The following is a 19634-nucleotide window of genomic DNA, read 5'->3' on the forward strand; positions in this document are numbered from 1 at the left end:
TGCCTGCAGTCTATCCATTATAGATATATTCAAGGGGCCGCCAAAAGCCAATCACACTTCTTTCATTGTTTTTAGTGGGGAAATTTTAACTGCTTCCATTTGCATATGTTTAATGTCAAGGTCCCCAAACTTTGCACAGTTTGTCACTGGGTGACTATGTTCCAAGTTTAGAAAAGTGGGCGGAGACAACAACAGTCAATCAGATTTCACCTATAGACTTTCACTGGTTTAAATTTAAACTGCTGCTATTCTTTAAATATTAATACTAAGGTCCCCAAACTTTGCAGAGTTAGTCAACAGGTAACTGTGGTTCAAGGTTAGAAAAAGTGGGCAGAGTCACCAACAGCAAATCAGATTTCACAAATTGAATTGTATTGGCTTATATTTAAACTGCTGTCTTTCTCACAGCATTTAAAATGGTGCCATTCTTATACACCAACAGCCAAACTGTTTCCACCCAATATTTCATTTCATTGGTTTATATTTGAACTGATGCCATTATTAAAGTATTAATTTCAGGATTGTTAAACTTTTCAAAGTTAATCACTGGGTATTTGCGGTTCAAATGTACAAAGTGGACCAATCACATTTCACCTCTTTACTTTCAACAGTGAAATTTTAAATTCTGTCAGTCCCACAATTTTTTAGCCACATTAGTGCCACCTAGAACACTATATTCTGCAGAAATAATTGCCATACCTGAGTAAAGAGCCCTAGAACCATTCTCTGTTTGAGACAGCAGCTTCCTTTTTAAATAGCTTCCTGCTTGCAGTCTAGCCGTTATAGCTCAGATCACACATTCCTAAGGGAGGGGGGAGGAAGTCCATAGCATTCTTATGGGAGGAGGGGGCAGGAGAGGGGACAGAGGAGAGAACTGCGCAGACTCTGGCCACAGGAATTAAGGATTTTTCTGTGAGGGGAAGTCAGATACCCGAACAACAAGTTTACAAAAAAAGGAGAAAAGAAATTCTGTGTTTTTGTGAGTGCTTATGGCTGTATTTACTTTACCTTTCTGATAAAGCTTACTAGTTTTTACCTTTCCTTCTCCTTTAAAACCAGGGTTCCCAAACTTTGCACAGTGGTTTTTACTATATAACTGTTGTCCAAGGTTAAAAAAACTGGGTGGAGCCAACAAAAGCCAATCAGATTTCATTTAGTAACTTCATGTTTTTTAAACCACCATGAAGTTTGTTCTGAAACTTCCCTTTCTAGTTACATCTCTTCATCAGGCATGATATAATATTCATGATGTTATCAGTAAGGTAATGCAATAAACATTTTTACTAGCTCTTTAAAGATCTGTACTTTTTAGGCTCTTTAAGTGTAACAACATGTAAATTCTATGCATATACAAAATCAAACTTTGTGACCAGAAATTCTAAATGTGGGTGATTCTGAATTTTTAGGCTCTGATACAATATTTACAGTAGTCCTTCAACACGAAAGACACCCCATTCCACCACACACAGCTTTGTTACAGTACATTCCACTGCAAAAATGTCAATCCGATTAGTTTAATTTATCTGTGTGAGTTGACATGACTGATAAAACTTTTATTTTACCTTATTAAAGTAATGAAGATGGACAGTGTGCCACTGGCCATCACTAACTCCTCCTGGCACAAAAGGAGACACCACTGTTGTGAATTCACCTAAAAGACAAAAAAATACTTTTATTCTTCTTAGAGTTACTGTCAGACAATGCTGGTGCAGGCAGCATCAGTATTAAAAATACTCTAATGCAGCGCTATCCAATTTGGGTCCCTTTTGCAGCAAACACCTGGCTCTTAAGGTCTATTAAAGCTCCAAACTACAGTAGCTTAATGGCACCTGCATTCACACATCAGATTCAGACTGTAGGAGGGTGCCCACATAGATTCCCGCTTCAAACCTCATATTTAGACTGCTGAAAACAGCCCACGTTGATTCACTCTTCACACCTTAGATGCAGACTGTAGAAAGGCACCCACAGTGTGTCCCTTTTTTTGTGAAGTGCACTAAACAGATTTCAAAGAATAAATCAATATTAAGCTAAACAAGACACACAATAGATTGGTGCCTTACTAATTAAAGGACAAGGAACGTCTTATACAATGGGGAGTTGCACACATATGTGTTGTATCAATTTAGTGAAGCAGTTCAAAGTTGCCTTGTGAGGAAACTTCAGGCTACTTTGCAAAACCGAAGTGACACATATGTTTTCTCATTGGTAATTTACATTATTTCTAGGAGATTATGCCCTTCTCTATATCATTAATAAATTAAATATAAAAGTGGGTCTAGTACATAATATTGAGACACAAAACCTAAATCCTAACCAGTTAGAGCAGTGATCCCCAACCAGTGACTCAGGAGCAACATGTTGCTCACCACCCCCTTTGATGTTACTCCCAGTGGCCTTGAAGTTTTTTCATTTTTTTCTCTGGCTTGGAGAAAAGTTTTGGAAGTACAGAGACAAAGTTTTACTCCAAGCAGAGCCTCCTACAGGCCAGCAGATTGTCTGCCTTATAGGGCAGACAATCACAGTCCTTATTTGGCATTCTCAAGGAACTTTTTCATGCCTGTGTGGCTCATCAGCACTTTTAAAGGAACAGTAACACCAAAAAATGAAATTGTATAAAAGTAATAACAATATAATGTACTGTTGCCCTGCATTGCTACAACTGGTGTGTTTGCCTCAGAAAGACTACTATAGTTTATATAAGTTAGCTGCTGTTTAGCCATGGGGGCAGCCATTCAAAGGAGAAAAGGCACAGGTTACTTAGCAGATAACAGATAAACCCCCATTATATGGGGCTTATCTACTAGTTATCTGCTATGTAACCTGTGCCTTTTCTCCTTTTTTCCAGCTTGAATGGCTGCCCCCATGGCTACACAGCAGCTTATTTATATAGTAGCTTTTCTGTAGCAAAAACACCTGTTTTTTGCAGAGCAACAGCACATTATAAATATAATGTGCTGTTGCTCTGCAAAAAACTGGTGTTTTTGCTACAGAAAAGCTACTATATAAATAAGCTTTAAAGCACTTTAATTTTTTGATGTTACTGTTCCTTTAACATCTGAGTGTGGCTCACAAGATAAAAGGGAATCCTTGAGTTAGAGGATATGCAGTATATTGGCATCCACACATATATGCAAATGAAATTGTTTGACTTAATTTATACTTATACTATGTCAATTTAAATTTTTTTCAAAAAATAGATTTATTCATACCAAGGGACACATGTAAAGGACGATAAAATAGAACTATAGGTTTTTATATTAATGCCTCTGACATCCTAATTTTTCAAATACAGTACCATAATACTATATTTTCTATTTTTATTTCCTTATACACCAAAATCTAAGCACTGTAATGCATAGAGTGAAAAAGTTGATTATTAATGTGACCTACCTGCAGAGAAAGTTAACTGGATCTGTTCATTAGTTATCTCCAAGACAATAAAGTCATGTTTTCCATTAAATCTACCGTTATACAATAGCAGGCCATTCCGCTCCCGAGTAGCAAAACTGAAGGAAAAAAAGGATATAAAAATGTGAACTTTTTTTTTACAAAAAAAAAACTTAACAAAGATTACTACATTTTAAACATTATTTCTGACATTCTAAGACGACTGCAAAAATTATAACACATCATCATTTGTAGAAAAAAACATAGCACCTCTCCTGAATGAATACAGCAGTTTACCTCCTACCTCCCAAATAAACAAATCCGCCCTGTACTTCTTAATAGGATTACACAGGGAGAGCAAAAAAAAAAAATGGTAGGGGGCATTAAAAGCAAGTGAAAAAGAGTAAACACATAATTACATAGAAAATACAGAAAGTAAAAGCTCCTACTCACCTAAGTGATATTGTGAAGTGGAACCTCTGTCTTAGACCCCGGAATGTAAGAAATGATCCCCCATGAAAGGAGCGTGTGGAGACAGCACAATATGGAGCATCATAACCCCCTGGTGGGCACTCACAGTAAAAACCCCCTACCAGCAGGTTCACACACATTCCTCCATTCTTACAAAGGCCAGTTGAACAGCGTGCAGAACGGAGAGAGATTTCACAGTGGGTCCCTGTGGATAAGGACAAAGACAAAAAAGGAAATAAATGAAGGTAGAGACCAAGAAAAAGTGAAATACAGAAAGACAAACGTATAAATGAGGATACTAAATCAGAAGCTGCAGTTAGCACAGGGGCATTTATTAAGGCAATTTTCAAACAACTGCCAATTCAGTTTACACTAATTACTTTTTTGTCTTACAATGAAGCATAGTAACATTTTTAAACAGATGACAGTATTAATTTGTATAACTAAAATAACAGATTATGCTAAGTTTGAGAAGATTACTTTCTACAGTTTCTAAATATTGATGTTATTAGTATTATAATTGAGTCAAGTGGTAATTAAAGTTATAATGCAAGTCTTAAAAGCCCATAATTTACATTATGTGTATGCTTTAATCGTGACAAACATAAGAGAACTCAAACAGTATTTATGCTGCTCTGGACAATGCTTTGCCAAATATACATTTCTGCAAAATATGTTAGAACTAAAGGCCTTTACAAAATTGGAGGGCATCACTTTACGAAAAACAAAGAAGAAGCTGAAGATTATAACATGGTGCTCCTACAGAAGTACCCCTGGCCGGTGAACAGCGAACAGAAGCACTAAACTGGGGTCTCAGGTAAGCAATTATAATTACTGATGGGTGAGAAATGTTAGGTAATTATGTTAGTGATTATACCATTCCTTCTTCTTTAAAAGCATTATCCCCTGGTAATTTTACAATCTGTCACAGGAATATTTTTCATTTTGTATCAGGGCCAAATGGAATACACCCTTGGTTATTGAGAGAGCTAGGTTTAGTTTTACAATGGCCTCTGTTTCTGATATTCTCAGACTCGCTTTCATCTGGTATGGTACCTATGTTTTGAAGAAAAGCTAATGTAATTCCTATATTTAAAAAGGGATTACAATCTCAGTCTGGCAATTATAGGCCAGTAAGACTGACATCCCTGGTGTGCAAGTTATTTGGAGGGTTGTTAAGGGATTACATACAAAATTATGTTCTAAAGAATGGCGTTATGAGCAGTAATCAGCATGGCTTTATGAAGAACAGGTCATCTCAGACAAATTGAATTGCTTTTTATGATGAGGTTAATAAGAAGCTGGACAATGGAGTTTCAGTAGATGTGATTTTGCCAAAGCATTTGATACAGTGCCCCACAAACAACTGCTTTCTAAACCAAGGACTGTTGGTCTTAAAGAAGTAGTTTGCACATGGATAGAGAACTGGCTACAGAATTGGGTACAGAGGGTGGTTGTTAATGCATAGTTTGCTTACTTCCTTATTAAAGAAATTAGTATTATAGCTGTAGCCATGTTCTTATGTAAGTGTTACATTCTACCTCTTAAAAATCCAGGGCTCCTCTCACCTGTGTAAGCCTCCTCACATTGACAAGTATAGCCTCCTTCATGGCTCTGGCAAATTCCATGCTCTCCACAAGGGCGAGTGTAACACAAGTCTATCTCTGTCTCACAGTAGTCTCCGGCAAACCCAATGGGACATCGACAGCGCAACCCACCCACTGGCAAAATGGGCCGAAATAGCAAGGTGTCAGAAGCCAAAAATGGAGCAGAACTGTCAAAACGAAGGGCAGATACACACAGCATATAATTAGGACATGGCTCCCGAAGACACACGTTGTCATCAAAAGGCAATACCCTCTGCTGTGCCAAGGCACCCAAAAGCGTTCGGTTAAGGTACAGCAGCTCACGCAATTTCTCTGATGGTAGAAATTCCTCAGCGCCTTGGACCTTGAAATAGGAAGGAGATAAGTTTATACATTACAGATATGCAGTGTTGTAAGGATTATTACATGGTGTCTCTCTCTCCTATAACAAAACCAGTGGAAAAATTTCCACCAGTTTTTAGACACTGTTTATAACCCTTGCTGCACGCATTCTATTCTTACTCTTGCTAGTGGCAAATACATTTCACCAGCTACCAATTAATAACTGAGAGTAAAACATCTCATTAACTCATTAAATTATTTCCGTTTGCATCTATAATGTGTTTTCTCATTCTTTGTTTTGGTCAAAACAAAGAATCACTAATTGCCAACTCTTTGGCAATGAAATTCATAACGTAACTATTCTATGGTCTACAGCACATGGTACTCGGTTACTCCCAAATACTCCCATCTAGTCTACCATTTATTTCAATGAAATCTGCTTGTCATTAGTGGTGACAAGAGAACTACATAACAAAAGGCTTCAGGGGCACTTTTTTTAACAAATACACTTAGAGTGTCTTACGCCTTAAGGTTAACAGGACACAAGTGTTACAGACTTATCTCAGTGAGGGGAAAAAAATCAAGTCTGTCACCATAGCTATAGCTGTCTAGTCAAAATGCAGACAAAAACAATAATTTCAAGTGTGCCATAATCACAGCACTGTTACCGACTTTTCTCAGAGACCATTCTCATTATTTTACCTTGGCAATTTTTCTATGTATGCCAATAAGATAATGCTACTGCAACTAAACTACAACTTAACTACAAAAGTTCAATATAGGGAAACTGTGCTCTGTATAAGTGACCATTTAACATATTGTGGCAATCATATTTTGACTAGGACCTTGCTTCTGGTAAATTTCAGGTGTCAAATCAACCTGTGCAAAGAATATAAAGGGACAGAGAGACTTGCTTTCATTAGCAACTACAAAAATAACTTTTACACTACAAACTGAACCATTAAACATTTTTATTAAATCTATAAGCATGGCATGACAAATAGAAGCTGCTCTCCAGAAAAAGTGGTACCCTAGAGTCATGATCAACCTGTAGAAATATACATAAAGTCAATTTAAAAATGTGTTTTAAAAACTTTTTCTTTGACGGCAGGTGTATTGAATTGATCTGTATATTTCAACTATAAGGGAACACTCTTCATTGAAAAGGAAACAATTATAAAAAAACGGATATTACTGTTTGCTAAGCCGGGGTGCTAAATAAGACTAAGCAATAGTCTTATTTTTGTCACAGAATTTTTTGGATGTTTGGAATGCTTGTAATCAAATCCATAGTTATGTTTTGTGTGTTCATTTAAAAATAAATTACATATATAAGAACAGTATGATTGTAATGTTATTAAAGTCTGTGTAAAGATAACTTACCAAAAGGCTGACATTAAGAATCTGCCTATCTGACTGTACTGTTGTTGGCTCCTCAGCATCATCTTTTATACTGAAGACTACCACACTCTGAGGAGATATAGAAAGTACTTGGGCCACAGCCTGAGTGAAGAGTGGGAGAAGAGGTGAGAGAAACTGGTGTTGGGAGATTCCACCTAGACGCAATGTGATACTGTGTGATAGCAGCTCATCTGTAATTATAGACACCTGCAAGGTACACTGTGCAGTTACTCTGTGTTTACCATCTATAAAGAAAAGAAGAAGAAGAGAAGAAAGGTAATTGCATAAATGGTAAAAATAAAGAAAGAAATGTACATAATTATGCAGTAAAAACTTTTATTTAGAACATAAACATTGGCAAGGAAAGAAAATGAATGTTGAAAATAGTCTATCCACCTTACCCCTTTCAATGTTACCTGCAAGTTAACGCAATTAAAAGCATATAACACACACTCCCCTGGCAGATACACAAAAATTGAGTTAAAGGTAAAATATCCAATTATATTTTCTTATACTGTAACGATTACACCAAAACGAAAGTATACCTATTTCCTTCCCATCTATTTCTACTGCCCACAACAACTTCAGCTTCAGATTCAATTTAAAAAAAGGTATAAAAACAAATTCCATAAAGCAAATTAAAATACTAATAAACATAACTGCAAATGAATGTGTTTTATGACCAGTAAAAAATCTTTTACGCGTGACGGGTTTTATCTTAGAATGCAACCTGATACATAGTTACATAAAGGTGAAAAAAAGACCATCAGAGTCAATCAAGTTTAACCCTTCCAAATAAAACCCAGCACATACAAACCTATACTAACCTACTGTATACATACACTCACATACATAAACCCTATATACCAACATCAATACTAACTGTAGATTTTAGCATCACAATAGCCTTGATACTGTTCTTGTTCAAGAACAAATGCATTAACATAATCTGCCATCACAACATCACTTAGGGGAGGGTATTATAATCTAGTTATCAGTGTTTGCAGATGACACAAAACTCTGCAGACCAGTCAATTCTATCCAGGATGTGGCATCCTTGCAGCAGGATCTTGACCAACTGGCAATCTGGGCGGCTAAGTGGCAGATGAGAATTAATGTGGATAAATGTAAGGTCATGCACCTGGGATGTAAAAATATACAAGCCACTTATACCCTTAATAGGACCGCACTAGGCAAATCCTTAATGGAGAAGGACCTTGGAGTCCTTGTAGATAATAAACTTGGATGTAGCAAGCAATGCCAGGCAGCAGCTGCAAGGGCAAACAAGGTTTTGAGCTGTATTAAAAGCGGTATAGATTCACGGGAGGAGGGTGTTATTATTCCCCTTTACAGAGCGCTGGTAAAGCCCCATCTAGAATATGCTGTTCAGTTTTGGTCTCCAGTGCTCAAACGGGACATTATTGAATTAGAGAGGTTCCAGAGAAGGGCAACTAAGCTGATAAAGGGTATGCAAAGTCTCAGTTATGAAGAAAGACTGGCCAAGTTGGGTCTGTTTACACTGGAGAAGAGGCTCTTAAGAGGTGACATGATAACTATGTATAAATATACAAGGGGATCATATAATAACCTTTCTAATGTTTTATTTACCAGTAGGTCCTTCCAACGGACACGAGGGCACCCACTCCGTTTAGAAGAAGGGAGGTTCCGTTTAAATATTCTGAAAGGATTTTTTACTGTGAAGCTGTGGAATTCCCTCCCCGAATCAGTGGTGCTGGCTGATACATTATATAACTTTAAGAAGGGGCTGGATGGCTTCTTAGCAAGTGAGGGAATACAGGGTTATGGGAGATAGCTCTTAGTTCAAGTTGATCCAGGGACTGGTCCGATTGCCATCTTGGACTCAGGAAGGAATTTTTTCCCATCTGCGGCAAATTAGAAAGGCTTCAGATGGTTTTTTTTACCTTCCTCTGGATCAACTAGCAGTTAGGCAGGTTATATATAGGCATTATGGTTGAACGTGATGGACTTATGTCTTTTTTCAACCTAACTTACTATGTTACTATTTTGGTTTATTTAATATTTAAATGCTTTAGCACACGTAACCCAAAGGATCACATTCAGTGAAAGGAAAATTGCACTAAAGCAGCCAAACCATAAGGGAAATAGGAAAAAGAAGGACAGGTTCACAACAGAACTAAGCAAGAATAATGGGAAAGCTACAAAAGCACATGGTAAAATTCAATGCCATGTGAATTTTGGACACAATCCAGAACAGCATGTTAATCTAAGACCTGGGTGTGAAACCAGAGAACAGTGCCAGGATGTATGTTTCGCCTATAATGTGAAATATACTTTGAGCACAAACTCCATTGTAGGCTATGATGTGATAAAATCACAGCACCAGATTGGTGGGAAAGCATGAAAATAGTAACCTATTAAAACATTTAGAAATTCTAGAGACTGGTATTTTTAAAAACATCTGTTACATTTGCACAATGAATATCATGTAATATTCATGTGAGCAAATATCACATGATTTTAAGGGTCTAATTAAGTCATGCAAAAGAGGGCTACATCTGTAAGGTTTGAGACATATGTGCCATTTTTTTTAGTGGACAAACTTTCGGACCTCAAACCCCCTGTGTTCTGTGAGTATTAAACTGCATCTGCTTGTCAGTGCTTACAAGGGGGATATTTAGGCAACTTGTGCAGCTGAGCATTTTCACAATGAAATCTGTCCCACATGAGCTCTGACAGGTGGATGCAGTTGCCGTCAGTGTTCAAAACACAGGGTGGTTGGTGTCAGATTGGCAATTCCTTAAGAGAAATGTGACGTGCAAAATAGCAGAAGAAAGAAGAGTTAAATAATGTGAAAATACAGGAGCAAACAAAAATGAGAACTAAATGGAAAAGGATAAAGACAGCTGAAAGGGAGACTAGGAAAAATGGAAAGACTAAAGAAAATAGAATTGAAAAGACGATAACAGAAAGGTAATGGAGGAGAACAAAACAAAGGCAGACAGAAAGGGAAAGAAAACAGCTAAACAAAAGGTAAATAAAGAAGAGCTTGTAGAATGAATGTGAATAAAAGGGAAATATGGGAAACAAGACACAAAGAGAACAAAGGAGACAGAAACATAGCAGAATATATGAAAATAGAAACAAGCTACTTCATATTAAACCTGCTTTCTTATAATCTTAAATAATTTTCTCCAAAATAAATTATGTCTCTACATAACTAAAAATCATCATTATCTTTATTAGCTAAGCCACTCTTCTACAGGTACTCTAGTTTAATAATGTTTTCTGTGCATAGGAAACTAAAACGTGTCTTTTATGTTATCTATCTATCATCTGGCCTTGCCAGCTGCTTATACATCAAATGGGAATTACTTGCCGACTAATCTCCCCGAAAAGCCTTTCCACCAGCAATAATGGGAATTTCCTCCTGCAGGCAACTTCACACGACTAAAGAAAACCAATGCGATACATAGGCCTTTCCACCAGCTATTCCCTTAATTGCCGGTGAAAAGGCTTTTTGGGCAGATTAGTCACCCGCAGTAGCAGAGATTTATCAGGGGCAACTCATTTCCTCGTAGGATAGTACCCTTAATGTTATTCTTGCTTATCTTTCTTTTTTGGCCTTCCACTAATGATCTTGCAGTATGACTTTTCAAATGTCTAAGTAGTTGCTTTGGTAATTAAGCCTTTTGTTTTTTAAAACACACAAAATAAAAAAAATTATGGGTAGTATACCCCCCCATTGAATAGAAGTTCAATTAACAGGACTCGAACAATTAGTTCAAGTGCACAAATAGTCCTTCCTGTATAATTAGCTTCTGTTCATCTGGTAATCAATCTACCAAACAAGGACCAAACATGGAGTAGCTTCAATTTCACTACTTGTTCTGTTAAGCTTAAGAAATAACAAAAGCCATAGATTTTTTATAATTAAAGCAACAACTAAAAAATATGTTACTCACAAGTCCTATTATTAATCTCATGATGAAATGGGGGTATATTGCCACTCACATGCACTCATATATACATATATCTGTGTAACAGTTGCAGGAGAATCCAGGACAGCAGGCATACACCCAAAACTGTGCCCTGCCATCAACTGCTTTATGCTCCCCCTGGGTTGGGGAGGCTGTCACCTACCTATAGGCCTCCAGCTGGGATCTGTGCTGAACCAGGATAATGAAACTTTAAGGTGGCCACACATGTGGCGATTTTCAATGTTGCACGAAAGGTCATTCCCACCCTCCAAAGACATTCAAGGGCTGAATCGTCAGATATGGAGGTAGAAACAATAGGATTTCTACCTCCTTCTGCCGATTCTGGCCCAGGGGCGGGCCAAGCTGTCCGGGCGCCCTAGGCAACCCGGTCGGCCACCTCGCCTGCCCCGCCCCCTCCGTTGGCGCGCATGCGCAGTTCGGGGGGGGGGTGCGATACCGTGGGTCATTGCCCCCGCCGCTTGTCATTAGCGGCGGGGGCAATGGCAAAGTAGGGGAACTAGTGGTAGGCAGCAGAGGCTTCTGCCTGGCGCCCCCTAATCATTGCGCCCTAGGCAGCTGCCTCTTCTGCCTACCCCTAGTTCCGGCCCTGTTTTGGCCTGAAGGTAGATTTTGCACAGGCGCTTCAATGGCGCCCGGTCAAAATCTTTTAACCCGCCCGATTGGCCATACACGCACCGAATATAGTACGAAACAAGGTTTTGTGTGATATCATCGGTGTGTGTATGGCCAGCTTTAGGCAAGTGATACACTAGGTAATTCTTTTGTAAGTGTAGAACTGTACAGTTCTACACACTGAGAACACACTAATCTGCTCCTGTCCAGATTTTGGTAAATGCAAAAGTATGATTTTAGTGACAAAATTTATGTTGGAAGAGAAAACATCTAGTGTGTCACTGGCCTTATCACAAAAAAAGTGCATAAGACTGATATCTCAGTGAATGTTTATCATTCATTTTTCTGAAGCATCTCAAATTAAAGCAGCTATATATTATCTGGGTTCAACATGAATAGAATAACCAAGGCTTGTGCAGGACATATGTTCTGACTACAGTTTCAAATACAAAGAATATTTGTGGTTTTTATTATTTCTTCAACTAATCAGTTCAGAACAGTGAAACACTAAAATACTTTAACTTACTAAATTCCATCTTTCGTCACAGCAAAAACCCCACCCACCATATAATAGACTTCTCCTTATCTGTAATGCTGGGACACAGACAACAATTGTATGTAGGGAGGTGCTCCATTATACAAAGCATAATATCTCTGTTTATACAAACCCTTTTAAATTCTAAGGGTAGGGTGGGAAAAGTTGCTTGGGTAAAAACAAAACAATCCACTACAGGTTTATAATAAACAAAAAAAAGTAACAAAATATGGATTTTTTTAATCAAAACTAAGAATAACATTTTCAAGATCTATTGCTCCTATATTGGGTATGCAATCCATTGTGTCCTTGATAAAAGTTAAACATAAAAGGTATAATGCCCCTGTAAAGCTCTTCTAAACCAGTGTTTTACCAGACATTTACTATGCAACTTTTTAATATATGATGGGTGCTCAGCAAAGGGACTGTTGACAGAGGATTTCATAATTTGATTTACTGCCCCATAGAAGTCCAAATTCTGATCTACTCTCACTGCCTATTTTGCCCCTACTAACACCAGTAAACTATAAAAGGTAGCAGTGTAATTAAGGTGACACTACTATAGTTCAATGAGTAACCTGAACAGCAAATTAGCCTACACCCTTAATCACACCATCAAATTGTCCCCTAGACCACAAAATACAAAAAGTGTACTTCATATATTATACTATACACTGACCTTGTAAGCATAATATATTGTTATCCTACACATTGTACTTGTAAAAACTTCCCATCAGCAAAGAATAGTAGGTCTACTAAAATGTATAGAGCCACCCACAGTTTGCCAAGTGGAAAGTGGAAAGGACATAATACCAAGCCTGCTAAACACAGGAAGCGATCTAGCCCTGCTTAGTTATGGCTGCTGCAGGGGAAAACCGACAAGTGCAAAATTTACAGAGCAGCAGGCGAGAGATATGTTATTAATGAAAGCATGCAAAGGTAATTAAGCCTACTGTGCAACTGTAACATTTAACTAAATAAATGTAACCAAACATTACACAAAGAATGTTTCCCCCGATTTACCATTATAGACTGAATGGCCCTTCCCCAATTGCTTATTACTGGGCCAAAAGATGTGCAAACTAGTTCTTCAGCAATATCTAAGAACCTAAAATAAACACATACACTGGCTTTATATCAGACTAAAATAAATCACTGTCCAGTCATGATAAACATTTGGATAAGTGCTTGTTTATAAATAACTCTGCTGAGAAACAAAAATATTGCTTACCTGTAACCTCTATGTTCATAGTTGCTTCAAATGGACGATTGTTGTCAAGATCATGGCTTAACTGTAGCTCCCCACTGCTTGTATTGAGCCGAAGTAATGCTAACTCATTTCCATGGAGAAAGTTAAAAGTTAATACATCACTGACATCGGGATCTCGAGCTGGCACCCTCCCAATTACTCCATCAGGGAAACTGCCCCCTCCACCAACATAATGATTGAAGACCACCCTGAAGTCACTCAAAGTTGGGGCATTGTCATTGACATCTACCAAACAAACTCGAACAATTGCCCTACTTACAAGAGGTGCTGATGTAGCTTGCACCACAATTGTGTATTCTGATCGTTCTTCATAGTCTAATTCAACAAGTGCTGTAAGCTCCCCGGAAAATATATCCAACTGGAACACTTCTGGAATGTTGCCCTCCACAATCTGATACATTATCTGTGCATTTGGTCCTTCATCTGGATCTGTGGCTGTAATTCTGGCCAGTGGTGGTCCAAGAGGACTGTTCTCAAACACTTTCACTTCCAGCTCTTCTCTAGCAAACACAGGTGCATTATCATTGACATCCAAAACAGTGACCAGCACTTCAGCAGGGGTACGATGTGGGAGTGGATGTCCCTTGTCTACAGCATATACAGTAAGTCTGTATTCAACCACATTCTCCCTGTCTAGTTGCCTCAGTGTTCGCACAATCCCTGAAGTATATTCCACAGTAAAGTCTCCATCTCCATCATCCCCACCTGCAAAGGTGTAAAAGATTCTTCCATTGAGACCAGAGTCACGATCAGTGGCAGATACCTGCAGTACACTTGTATAAGGAGGAGAATCCTCAGGCACACTTCCTTTATAGGATGCACGCTGAAACACAGGAGGATTGTCATTAACATCAATTACTAAGATTTCCAAATAGGTGGTGTCTGATTTCTGAGGAATGCCATGGTCATGTGCTGTTACTGCCAATGTGTAAGAGACCTGATCCTCATAATCTAGTTCCATTGTAGTTGTCACAGCTCCAGTTTCTGGATCTATGGCAAACTGTGGTAGGCCCTCCTCTGCTAAGTAAGCAATGCGTGCATTTTCTCCAGTGTCTTCATCAGTAGCACTAATAACCACAACAGTGGTGCCTGCAGGTTGGTCTTCTTTCACACTGACTGTGTAGTGGGAACTTTGGAAAACAGGGCGATGTGTATTAGCATCAGTTACGTTTACAATAGCTCTTGCAGTATCTGACCGCATTCCATCTGATGCAGTAATGGTAAGAACAAACTGCCGTTCTAGTTTGTAATCAAGAGGAAGCGCCAGTGTAAGAAGCCCTTGACTGTCTGAAAGACTTGAAATGGAAAAGCGATGGCGAGTGTTTCCAGCAGTTATCTGATAAGTGATAGTAGCATAAGCATCCCTGTCCGCTGCCCACACCGTCAAAACACTTGAACCTACTGCTGCATCCTCATTCAGCCGTGCATGATATTCACTTTGGGTAAACTCTGGAGCATTGTCATTAACATCTAAAACTTGAACACTTACAGAAGCTGAAGAGGACAATGAAGGCTGACCTCGATCCCATACTTCTACTATGAAGTTGTAAAATTCAATTTCCTCCCTGTCCAGCTCTGTCTGAATCATAATCCAACCTGTACTATTGTTTATAGAAAATGGCCCAGTCGTACCACTGAGGCAGTAATCCAGACGAGCATTGTCACCGGAGTCTGCATCCAATGCTTGAACTTGTAGTACAGAGTAACCTATGGGAGCATTCTCCAACACTGAAGCCTGGAAAGGACCACTTACGAAATTAGGTGCATTATCGTTAACATCCAGTACCTGGATAATAACTAAACCAGTGACATTGGAAAGAGGGGGGCGTCCACCATCTTGTGCCCGCACTCTTAAGGTGTACTCTCGCCCTGTCTCAAAATCAAGTGTACCAGCCAGAAATATAGCACCAGTTAATGGGTCAATAGAGAAAAGTCCACGAGAATTTCCACTTAGGATGCTATAATGCACTGCAGCGTTGGCACCTTGGTCACAATCTGTAGCAGTCACCACTAAAAGCTGTGATTCTATAGAACTGTCTTCTGACACACGAGCCACATAACGCTTCTCACTAAACTGTGGCGCATTATCATTTTCATCCTGTATGGTTATGTGCACAGTAGCTGTGGAACTGCGGGGCCCAGGGTCATGTCCTTGATCATTAGCTTCAACTACTAGCTGGTAGGATGCTATCTCCTCACGATCTACAGGGCCCAGTATCCTGATAACCCCAGAACGGGGATCTATCTCAAAGACCTCTCTGCCTCCAGATATTAATCTATAAGCAATGTTAGCATTCCCAAGGGAGTCTCCATCTGTTGCACGGACTGTCATTACCTCATAGCCAACTTCCATGTTCTCACGTACAGTTTCCCTATATTCTTGTTGTTCAAAATTTGGATCATGATCATTGGTGTCACTAACTGTGACAGTCAAGGTGGCCATTGCTGTCCTACTGGGAATGCCTCCATCACGGACAGTCACTCTGAAAACATGGGTGCTCTTAGTCTCTCTGTCCAGTTCACCTGATGTGGTGACCACACCTGTGTTTGAGTCTAGTGAAAAGTAACTTGCTGAGCGGCTATCAAAAAGTGCATCCATAGAATATTCTAATTTACCAGATTCTCCCTCATCTGGGTCACTAGCTCTAAGTTGAACAACAAAGGTTCCTGCTGGTTTGTTTTCAGGCACTGACACTTGGTAAGTAGGTGAATGGAACTGCGGGCTTAAATTTACATTCCTTTTGTATCTTGCAGCCCCTAAGCCACTGCCTGTATGTATATCAGATTGTGACAATACTATGTCCCAGATCAACATAAGTTTTTGTTCCTTACTCCTACCATGCAGCTGGCATTGCAAGCTCCAGTTTAAATGTTGCTGATTGCTAAGGCAGATATGACGTGAAGCAATCAATATCCCATGTAAAAAACTTGCACCAGCAACACCAACAGTCTTACAATGGATTTTGGAGGTACCCCATGGAGAGGGCTTGAAGTTGGGAAACTGTAGCATTACCATTCCAGGGCTGAAACAGAGCTGGACTTGTTCCCCAGAAGGCACAGATTTCCAGAACAAATAAGAATGTATATGTACATGAGCAATGAGGCATTTTTGGAGCCTGGCTTTTACAAGGCTGCTGATTCCTAGAACTGGCTGTGTTTTGGAAGGCAAAGGATAAACGCATGTCCAAGAAAGAAGCTGTAAAGGGGCAGGTTGGCAGTGTGAAAGCATAGAATCTTCCCTCACTAGTGAAATATTGCAGTTATCCTGAGATGAATGATTTGGATGCCCCCATAACATGGGTAGGAAAAGCAGGAAACAGAGATAGGGAGCAGGTGTAACCAGAGTGAAATGCCTCTCAATGGGTACTGGATGGTAGAAGCATGCCATGGGCGTCTGGGGTACCTGATCAAAGACAGATGAGTGTGGGTCAGAGGTAACGCACATATTTCGTACACGCTAAATGTTCTCCTGAACACATGTTGCAGTAAATACTGCAAATAACAGAGATGCGGAAACCAGGATTTTGCTTGACTGGGATCACAGCAACATACAGTCCTCGATCCTCCCAGTACGGAATCACACAGAGTCCATAATAGCTGCACAGGTGCCAGGGCCCAGCCTCAGCACTTTCCTCCTCTTCAGATTTGCAAATTTACGGAAGCAGCCACAGTGTATGTCTCCATATGTTCTGCTGATATTCTGGTTTTAAATCTATTTAGGTTGTAAATCCCGAAAGCTTTCCAGTTACAGAGGTGACGCCAGGTGGGTACCCAGAGCAATAACAGCCAGGTTTTCACACACGACCGGAACGGATAGTGGTGACGCCCTGAAACAAGATTCCTTTTCCTTGCACTGTAAATGTGACCGCAAAATCCACCTCAATGCCTGCAGGAGTGCAGGCTGTCTATCTGATCCACAGAATGAATGGGGAATGGTATGGGGAGGGGTGAGAAAAAGAAAAGCAAAGGGGGAGGGGGAACCAAGGCAGGCTATTTAAATAGATTAACTGTTTAGTGCTTGAGAAAAAATCTGACCCCAGTACTCACAATCTGCGACATCAAGAACCAAACTCTTGTGAATCAGTCACCTTCTGAACCTTTGGTATAAGTGCGTCACTTTTGCCTGTTGCCCTTGTGGATATGTACTGTATTTTATACATTAAGCCAATTGCAAATAATGTTCATTTATTTTAATTCCAGAATATTTTTACAGTTTAGCTTAAGAGTCCAACAGCTGAATTGCTATTGCATAACAAAGCTTAACAAACCCTTACTACAACTTATATTACAAGGTTCTGAAGGCATCATTGAATGCTTTGAAAAGGAGGGCTATTTAAAAAGGGAAATACAGTTGCCCCCCTTTTTTTTTTTTTTTTTTCTAAATCACCCTCTTTTTCAAAGCATTCAGTGATGCCTGCAGAAACTGTGAGATGCAAGGTTTAGTATTAATAATTGGAATCATTGGAAGTGAAAAAGCATTGCTACTTCAGTGCCTGCCCAACCAAGAGAGGGGGAAGGTTTAGCACACAGCTTCTGTCTTGGGTTTTTTTGTGTTAGGATGTTAGCATTTGAAAGAATAGAAGCAGAAGGGCGAAGCTGCTTAATTCAGTTTTTCCCCCAAAGGGTGTTTAAAGCTATTAACTGTTTCTGTAAACTGTTTTTAGACTGCTAAGGGCAGCTGACTGTAGAGCAGGGCAGCTGACTGTAAAAATTTACAAAATACTGGTAAGTAGTTATCACATAAAAGGCATTTGAACCTTGTTTTCATTATTGGACTGGAGTCCAATTTTGCTGGATGTAAATACTGAACATGCTGATGGCAGATTGGCTATAAACTTTTATTATATGTAAGATTAGTTAAGTTTTTTCACTTATTTAAGGCATCTGCTCAGGCTTTTACAGATTTGGAAACCAAATCCTCCTCTTCAGATTTGCAAATTTACAGGAGACAGCCACGGTGTATGTCTCCATACGTTCTGCCAATATTCTGGTTTTAAATCTATTTAGGTTGTAAATCCCAAAATCTTTCCAGTTACAGAGGTGACGCCAGGTGGGTACCCAGAGCAATAACAGCCAGGTTTTCACACACGACCGACCGGAACGGGTAGTGGGGATGCCCTGAAACTAAATTCCTTTTTCTTGCACTGTAAATGTGACAGCAAAATCCACCTCAATGCCTGCAGGAGTGCAGGCTGTCTATCTGATCCACAGAATGAATGGGGAATGGCATGGGGAGGGGTGAGAAAAAGAAAAGCAAAGGGGGAGGGGGTACCAAGGCAGGCTATTTAAATAGATTAACTGTTTAGTGCTTGAGAAAAAATAATTGTTTAAATGAGTCTGGGTTTTATTTAATAGAAGCATTTTAAAAAAAAAAAGAAAAAAAAAAAAGCTGTGTATAGATGCAGAGTTACCTGAAGGTTCCCGCCCACTTCCTTACTAACACAGTTGCGTTTTAACACTGCAGTCATCTCATATATTTTCACTTTGCTGGAAGGTTTTTTAAAATCATTAATCGTCAACTAATGTTATGAAACTGTTCTACCTATACAGTTAGTGAACATATACCTTTAGCTAGAAATCTGACCCCAGTACTCACAATCTGCGACATCAAGAACCATACTCTTTTGAATCAGTCACCTTCTGAACCTTTGGTATTAGTGCGTCACATTCGCCTGTTGCCCTTGTCGATATGTACTGTATTTTATACATTAAGCCAATTGCAATAATGTTCATTTACTTTAATTCCAGAATATTTTTACAGTTTAGCTTAGGAGTCCAACAGCTGAATTGCTATTGCATAACAAAGCTTAACAAACCCTTACTACAACTTATATCACAAGGTTCTGAAGGCATCGCTGAATGCTTTGAAAAGGAGGGCTATTTAAAAAGGGAAATACAGTTGCCCCCCCATTTTTTTTTATTTTTTTTTAAATCACCCTCCTTTTCAAAGCATTCAGTGATGCCTGCAGAAACTGTGAGATGCAAGGTTTAGTATTAATAATGCTTTGTTATTGGAAGTGAAAAAGCATTGCCACTTCAGTGCCTTC

The 19634-nt window shown here is 39.1% G+C and overlaps 1 protein-coding gene across 1 annotated transcript in view; it reads right to left on the minus strand.

Annotated features, from left to right (window-relative positions):
• celsr2 (cadherin EGF LAG seven-pass G-type receptor 2) overlaps positions 1 to 17872 on the minus strand; it is a 61330-nt gene extending 43458 nt beyond the window's left edge. Inside the window, exons 1-6 of the mRNA XM_002932136.5 lie at positions 13549 to 17872; positions 7173 to 7435; positions 5430 to 5811; positions 3844 to 4066; positions 3394 to 3509; positions 1563 to 1651 (exon numbers count right to left, since the gene is read on the minus strand). Coding sequence (XP_002932182.2) covers positions 1563 to 1651; positions 3394 to 3509; positions 3844 to 4066; positions 5430 to 5811; positions 7173 to 7435; positions 13549 to 17032 — 4557 coding nt within the window. The 5' untranslated portion in view covers positions 17033 to 17872. The remainder of the gene's footprint in view (positions 1 to 1562; positions 1652 to 3393; positions 3510 to 3843; positions 4067 to 5429; positions 5812 to 7172; positions 7436 to 13548) is intronic.
• Positions 17873 to 19634: the final 1762 nt, after the last annotated feature.

This window comes from Xenopus tropicalis, chromosome 2, assembly GCF_000004195.4.
Source record: "Xenopus tropicalis strain Nigerian chromosome 2, UCB_Xtro_10.0, whole genome shotgun sequence".
In the NCBI taxonomy this organism is placed as follows: domain Eukaryota; kingdom Metazoa; phylum Chordata; class Amphibia; order Anura; family Pipidae; genus Xenopus; species Xenopus tropicalis.